At 42.2% G+C, this 8,264-nt stretch overlaps 1 protein-coding gene across 1 annotated transcript; it reads right to left on the bottom strand.

The window, feature by feature from the left end:
- Positions 1 to 481: 481 nt before the first annotated feature.
- CBLL2 (Cbl proto-oncogene like 2) lies at positions 482 to 2,703 on the bottom strand. The gene has a single exon (XM_032286121.1). The coding sequence runs from the start codon at positions 1,933 to 1,935 to the stop codon at positions 676 to 678; it is 1,260 nt and encodes a 419-aa protein (XP_032142012.1). The 5' UTR covers positions 1,936 to 2,703; the 3' UTR covers positions 482 to 675.
- Positions 2,704 to 8,264: the final 5,561 nt, after the last annotated feature.

Below are 8,264 nucleotides of genomic sequence, written 5' to 3'. Positions count from 1 at the left end.
GAACCATTCTGTAAAAAAAAGCATTAACAAGTAACATCGTCCCCACCAGCTTGGAGCCTACAGATTCAATTACTTTGGCCATATCTTTCCAAATGATTTAGTGATGCCTTTTAACATTGCAAACATAAATCTATCATAGTACTGGAATTCCCATGTATTTTGGTGCTTCTGGGGCTGCCTAAAAATGAAAAGGCATCCAAATGAAATGCACTATAGACTTATTATACCTCAAAATTTCTGTTTCTAAAATGTAAAGTAATTCTCTACCATTTAGCTGTCTGTTTTAACTGCACATTGTGTAGATTTTTACCTCTAGAATTTTTATTGTACTTTGGGAAATTGGTGGTAAAACATGTTTAAAAAACAGCATGTGACTGTGCTTGAATTCCATAAAATAGCATTTTTACAATTATATTGAAATTTAATCCTTTTACACAAGTTAACAAACATATCACCAAAAAAATAAAAACCGCAATACTTTTGAAAATGTAACCATACATATTTATTCCAGGAAATGATCAGAGGTCACCTTTAGGTCAATTTACCACACCAGAGGAACAAAGTTGTTAAACTACAGCTGTGCTGAACTGAGCCACTTGTCCACAATACAGTATAGAACTTGAAGTTGTTTTCCTTTTCTCATCAGGTCTTCAGTTGAAAATACTATTATCATCCTTAATATGGTTTCTCTCTTCTCTGGTCTGAATGATGTGATTCATGTAGGTTTGAAGAAGGTGGATCCCACATTGGTGGAGGTGGCAGTACTTTCCATCCAAGCCATAATCTACGATCCGTTGCATCTCTTTGTGTAAGACGAGGGTTCAAAGTTTCCTGATTTTCAGTGGACTGAGGTAAAAAGTTAGAGTTATAATGATGAAAAGTGAATTCACTTTCAGATGGATTCCCATTTTGAGACTGGGGAATAGGTGGTAGGGGAGATTTCATGAAAAGTGGCACCTGGACAATAACAAACCCAGGTGATGGATCATAGGTGGTGGTTAGTGCTGGCACTTGGCTAGAAATCAAATTAGAAGTACCTACATCCTGAGGAGGATATGGCATTGGATGGTTTACCGTTGATGATGGAGATGGAAGTTGTGCATAATGCTGTTTTTGAGGCCTAATATGATTAGGGTATGATACCACTGGTTGACCTTGATACTCCAGAGAATAGTCAGGAGATGATGGCTTCTTAGCACCAGAATTGGAGTTCTTCTGAATATGCTTAGTTATTACATTGCCTTGTTTTCTTGTAAAAATACTAATGGTTTCCCACTGGATGGGAAAAGGCGGACTTGGAGATAATTCTTTGGGAGGAGCCCAAATATCCTTATGTGACCGATTATAGTGCTTGTGTGGCATATGTGGCACAGTCGGTGGTGGCATCATGGTGTGCTGCTCTGGTGGAATATAGCTTAGATGGCCCTCATGTTGCAGTCTTTTAGGGATTTCAGAGATTTCAGTTCGTGGCGGAGCAATACAGGGTTGAACTTTTTCAAGTGAAGTACTGCTATCATGTTTTCCGGCTGTCTTATGGCGGCGTATGATATGAGCCTGTAAGCTTTTCTGAGACGAATATGTTTTCTTGCATCCCTGAACATCACTACACATGAAGAGAGAACCTCGTTTATGCTTCTCAATTCGACGCACAGGATAACTACAGCCTGGACATATTTTACATCCGTTTTTGTCATATAAATTAGCACAGTCATAGCAAAAAGCATGCTTGCATGGAATTATTCGCCCATAGATTTTAATAGGCAAATCACATTTGTCACAGAAATGAATTGGTAAATCATCCTTTTTACCTATGATATTGATCTTAATGTCCCCCCAAAGGTAACCAGGAATTTTTTTCTCTTTCCTCAACAGTTTACCTCCTTTAGAGTAGTACTTCCCTTCATTACATTCACATTCTTGTTCACCAGCAGGCATCTTGTTCACATTCTTTGGAGTTAAGACACAGATTTAGGTTTGTCTACTTCCTCAAAAACAACCTTTAGATGAATTCTTCTGCTAACATCAAGGCCACCCAACGATCCAAAACTATGAGTGCCTAGTAACCCATTATCAGCGTCATTAGGATCCAAGTTCGGAACACAAGGGACCGGGAGTCATGTGCCAGTAACGTGCGCGTTAAAACGCATGCGCACCATCTTCCCAAGCCTAGAAGGCAGAAGTGCGATCTGATCACTCCCCAGCCCTCCACTGCTTTGACCTTTAAGGGCTTCGTTCTCTTCTTACCTGCCCCGTCCCACCACTCTAGTGAGGGAGCTTGGGCCGAGAAAGAAAAAGTTTCAGTGTTGAGTTTACTAATACTGCTCTTCAGTGCTCACAGAGAAAGGAGTCTTTGTGGAAACAGAAACTGACAGGCATGGGGAATAAATTTCCGGCAGGCCCTGCAGAGCTTTGCCTTCTAGGACTAACTTATTTGTTTTTATCCTATTGCATTTTTGTAAACTGCTTCAAATCTCTCACTGGAATAAGATAGGATGGTTTGTGTGTGTACGTATGTATATGTACATACACGCAAAATACACCTTTAACATTTTGTGATTTCACGATAAAGTAAATTTAAAGTCACCTTTGTCTGGAGGAAGGGAGCATTACATTTATCTTGACAAGGAAAAATCATGGAAAAAGTAATGAATAGGGTCAGGTGCTATGGCTCACGCTTATAATCTCAGCACTTTGGGAGGCCAAGGCTGGCAGATCGCTTGAGGCCAGGAGTTGCAGACCAACCTGGCCAACATGGTGAAAACCCATCTCCACCAAAAATACAAGAATTAGCCGGGCATGGTGGCATGTGCCTGTAATCCCAGCTACTCAGGAGGCTGGAGAATCGCTTGAGCCTGGGAGCCTGAGGTTGCAGTGAGCTGAGACCGCGTTACTGCACTCCAGCCTGAGCGACGAAATGAGACTGTGTCTCAAAAAAAAAAAAAAAAAAAAGAGAAGAAGAAAATAAGTGAATAGATGGTAACTGCACCAGGCTAGACCTTTTTTAGTCATTTGCTGTTCTTGCTTAAATTTAAAAAGGGTTATGGATATTAAGGCCACATTTCCTTAAGTCTTACCTTGCCTCCAAGTACAAACTGGCTCATAAAATAGCAACACATCATATTTTTCTGTCTCCGCTCCACCCATAATTGTGGCACCTCTATACTCCTGAATGTGCAGACATTCACCCTTTTAGCTATTGGCTGTCAACCCCTACTCCCTGCCCTCTCCCAAAATACTAAAAAAAAAAAAACACTGATCAATCAAAGCAAAGTATCTTATGAGACTTACTGCAGTATGAAAGAGCTCTGCCTTAACAATGTCTAGGCAGTGTCTCAGAAGGGAAATGACAGGGAAGGTTATTGGAGACTAAGCTGGGTGGTTTCAGGGCAAGTCTTGCAAAGCAAGCATCTAATTGTGATGGGGTAAATTTTGTGACATGATAGCTATAGATTGGTGGGCACAGCAGGGGGAGAATATTGAAGCAAGTTTTGATGGGGAAGGTGGTATTCTTCTTAAGTAAACTCTTGTTTTACAATTTTATTTTTCAGGAAAAGATATTTGCTGGAATAAGTAGCTAATTTGCTTATGTTCAAAATGGATTAATATAGGAACAGAAAACTATTATCGTGTCCATTATTGTTTTACATAGCAACAACGAATTATGTTGGTTTCAGTACTCAGTTACCACATAGCAGTGATCATTTTCCTCTTTTCTGGCTCTGGCTTGTTGGATTGTTGATTTTTTTCTTGTTTGTTTGAGAAGGAGTCTCACTCTGTTGCCCATCCTGGAGTGCAGTGGTACAATCTCTGATCTTGGCTTACTGCAACCTCCACCTCCTGGGTTCAAGTGATTCTCCTGCCTCACTCAACCTCCCATGTAGATGGGACTACAGGCACATGCCACCACACTCAGCTAATTTTTGTATTTTTAGTAGAGATGGGGTTTCGGCATGATGGCCAGGCTGGTCTTGAACTCCTGACCTCAGGTGATCCACCCACCTCAGCCTCCCAAAGTGCTGGAATTACAGGCGTGAGCCACTGCACCTGGCTGGGTTGTTTATTCTTGACTACACTAATGATGAAAACATAACAATGCCCCAATAACCACCTAAGGCACCATGCTCACAAATAAGCAGTCACAACTGCCCCAGCAAAGACACAATATTCACTGAAGGTGCCACTGAGTCCAAGAAGATAAATGGACCTCTGTGCTCCCTTTCATTTCATGCTGTTACTGGCCTACAAAACATTTCAGGCTTATTCTCCCCAATGTCTTAAAGACATTATTCTGAAATCATTCTTTCAGATTTTACTTGATCTTAGTTATTGCTCCTCTGCCAAGTGCTTGAGTAGTATAAGCTGGTAGTGGCTAGTTTAAATTTAAATGAACAGTGTCACTTGCCTCTGATACCATCCCCTAGTTCTTGACCTTTTCAATATCCCAGCAATGCTAATTTCTCTCAGGTTCGTTCATTCACAGGAAGCAACTTCATCCCTCGTGCAAATAAATTCTTTATGTGCGCATCTCACGGAGTCTCCAAACATACCTAGCCTCTAAACACTAAGGCTGACACATGTTTTCATGTTTTTCTCTCAAACCAGAGATCCTATTACATGTTGATTTAAGTTTTAGATCATTTGAAATTCTGTTGGCTTAGAAACTTTTAAAGCAGTACCATATTTTTTTTTTCTTTTGAGAGAGTTTCGCTCTTGCTGCCCAGGCTGCAGTGCAATGGTATGATCTCAGCTTGCCGCAACTTCCGCCTCCCAGGTTCAAGCGATCTGCCAGCCTTGGCCTCCCAAGTAGCTGGGATTACAGGCAGGCACCACCACGCTCAGCTAATTTTGTATTTTTAGTAGAGATGGGGCTTCTCCACATTGGTCAGCCTGGTCTCAAACTCCCGACCTCAGGTGATCCCCCTGCCTCAGCCTCCCAAAGTGCTGGGATTACAGGCGTGAGCCACTGCACCTGGCCAGTACTAATAATTTTTAATTTTTTTTTAATTTTTTTAATTTTAATTTTATTTAAGTTCTGGGGTACATGTGCAGAACATGCAGTTTTGTTACATGGGTATTTGGGTTGGTTCCAATATACCTATCAATGATAGATTGGATAAAGAAACTGTGGCACATATACCCCATGGAATACTATGCATTCATAAAAAAAGGAGGAGTTCATGTCCTTTGCAGGGACACAGATGAAGTTGAAAACCTTCATTCTCAGCAAGCTGACACAAGAACAGAAAACCAAATATCACATGTTCTCACTTATAAGCGGTGTCAAACAATGAGAACACATGGACACAGGGAGGGGAACATCATACACCGGGGCCTGTCGGGGAGTTGGGGGTTGGGTGCTGTATTTTTTATAAGCCAAAGTGGTACTTAAAAAAGCATGGATGATCTGCCCTATTATAAACAGTGAACCAGAATTCTGAGCAAAAACTAAAACTTAGAGCAACAAAACATACACAAATGTTCCTGTTTTAAAACTACAATTAGTCACTTACCAGGTTCTTTATTGAAGGCTCAATTTTTTTTAAGTGATGTGCATATAATTCAAATGCCATGAATACAAAGGGGAAAATCTCTCAGATATAATGTCCACAACTTATTTTCTTTCCTTGAAACAGTGTTTTATTTTTGTTTTTTGTCAAAACTGAGACTTTTTCATGTGACAGAATGACCCTGAGTGAAAACAGTCAGCTCCTTTTCCCAGTTGACTCCATTTGCATTTGTTGCTCATTGGATCTGCTTCTAATTAATTTAGAAATAAATCATAAGTTCGGCTTTTGAGTAATGAAACCATGCTTTTCCATAGACAAGCAATTAGCTTCCAGCTCCATACCCAGAAACTGCCCCGGTTCAGTACTTCCAGTATCTCTGCTTGGAGTATTTACTTGTTTATAGCTGAGAAACCCAACCTGAAAGTTCATAGTAAATGTTATTTGGTGAAATTGTTGATAAGAAAAAGGATATTGACCTCCCATTTATCTCTATCAGATTTAAGAATCTATCTTGCTATACTCCGAAAGCTGCCTTTACAAATTGACCCCTATTTAGTACCTTTAAACAAAAAATTAGATGGGCTTCCATTCTGCCACCTCCTTTAGGGCACAGAGACTCACTCTTTCCTTCAATCTCATTGCTCTTAAAAGTTGCTAGACTTACATTCAATTGACAGAAGGGAGATTTAGTGTCTGTCAGCCTATTACAGTGATTGGATAGAAAAAGGTTTGGGTTTGGAGACTTAAATGAAATTGGAGCTTTTGAAATAGCTTGAATTCATGGAGGCCTGCTGGAATTCAGCTTCCTTTCAAAAAATAAATGAGGTTGACAATGAAGAATTATGGACTATACAACAAAGGAGTATCAATGTGCACAATTAATACTAGGAAACAGGTTGAGACATCTCCGTTTAAGCCACATGCCATCTGGCCTGGAAGCAGTCATTCTACCAGAGTGACATCAAAGGTCAGCAGGAGCGAGAGCCGTATGTCCTGCTGCCAGGCTCCTGGATTTTATTTCTCATTTAAGAGAATCTGATCTGTCATTCCTCTGGCTCCTATGGGCTTTAAATTCACATAATCAACATATCACTGCCAGAGACTTAGTAATAGCTGAGGCAGTTTAAAGGTGAGTGGAGAATAATCGTGCTCCCAAGCCAGATGCTTTCAGTTCTGCAAGGAAATAAAAAGTCCATCTTGGGCTCCAAAAAAGAAGGCAAATTGCCCTGTTTGAAGGAGACTTCACCTCTCCTCCCAAATGTACTAGTAGCTACATTCTGCATCCTGGGGAGAGCTGGCCTTCCGCAAATTTTAAGAGCAGTGGTCCTCAAAACATAGTTCACAGACACCTGGGGATTCTCAGGGCCTTTTCTGAGGGTCCATGAGGTCAAAACTATTTCCATAACACTGGAAAGAAGTTATTTGCCTTTTTCATCATGAGACATTTGTGACAATAGTGCAAAAGCAATGATGGGTAAAACTGCTGGCACCTTAGCATGAATCAAGGTAATGGGACCAAACTATGCTAGTAGTTGGTGCATTTTCTTCCTGCCACACAGTAAAAAGAAAATGTCAGTTTCACTGAAAATGTCCTTGGTGTGCCAGGCATGGTGGCTTACGCCTATAATCCCAACACTTTGGGAGAACGAGGCGGGTGGATCACCTGAGGTCAGAAGTTTGAGACCAGCCTGGCCAACATGGGGAAACCTCATCTCTACTAAAAAATACAAAAAAATTAGCTGGGCATGGTGGCATGTGCCTGTAGTACCAGTGATTCGGGAGGCTGAGGCAGGACAATCACTTGAACCTGGGAAGTGGAAGTGGCAGTGAGCCAAGATCGCACCACTGTGCTCCTGCTTCGGCAACAGAGTGAGACTTCATCTCAAAAAAAAAAAAAAAAAAAAAAAAAGTCCTGGGGAGGGATCCAAGATGGCCGAGTAGGCGCAGCTCTGGGTTGCAGCTCCCAGCAAAAGCAGCACAGAGGGTGAGTGGTCACCGCATTTCCAGACAGATTTTTATTGCCCACAGACCAGGAGATTCCTGGTTGGAGGAGTGCCACAGGTCTCCAGCACGGCTGTTTCGGCTGGTGCCGCAAGTCTCCGCACAAAAACTCACACGAGCCCAGGCGCCATTTCAGCTGGTGACTGGAGTGCCTGGGAGAGAGTCACACGTTCAACAGATAAAAAGGGGACTGAATCAGGGAGCCAGGCCAGGAGACTCCCAGGCAGAAAAGCGCCACAAGTCTCAAGTGCAGTTGTTTCAGCCGGCGCAGCGGGTCTCCACACAAAATCTCACACAAATCCAGGCACCTTTTCAACTGGTGACTGGAACACCTGGGAGACAGAGTCACCCATTCAACTAAAAATAAAAAAAGGACTGAAACAGGGAGCCAGGCCAGGGGATTCCCAAGCATAAAAGCACCACAAATCTCCAGCTGTTACAGCTGGCATTGTGGGTCTCCTCACAAGAACTCACACAAATCCAGGTGCCGTTTCAACTGGTGACTGGAGTGCCTGGGAGACAGAGTCACCTGTTAAACTGAAAAAAAGGGGTCTGAGGCAGGGAGCCAGGTGATGAGGCTCAGCCAGTCCCACCCCCACAAAGACCAGCAGTCTGAAATGCTCTGGATTGAGAGTTTCACAGCAAGCACAGCTGAACCTAGGACAGTCCAGCTCTGTGGGGGAGGGGCGTCCACCATTACTAAGGCAGTCCACTACTACCGAGGCAGTCCGCCATGACCAAGACATCCCGCTATTG

Source organism: Sapajus apella, unplaced genomic scaffold (assembly GCF_009761245.1).
Source record: "Sapajus apella isolate SASKATOON/1434 unplaced genomic scaffold, GSC_monkey_1.0 scaffold17, whole genome shotgun sequence".
Classification (NCBI taxonomy): Eukaryota; Metazoa; Chordata; class Mammalia; order Primates; family Cebidae; genus Sapajus; species Sapajus apella.
Note: the sequence above shows the minus strand (reverse complement) of the source record. Positions and strands in the feature narration are given on the sequence as shown.

Coding starts and splice junctions, on each gene's coding strand:
- CBLL2 (XM_032286121.1), bottom strand. CDS start 1,935: ATGCCTGCTGGTGAACAAGAATGTGAATGTAATGAAGGGAAGTACTAC.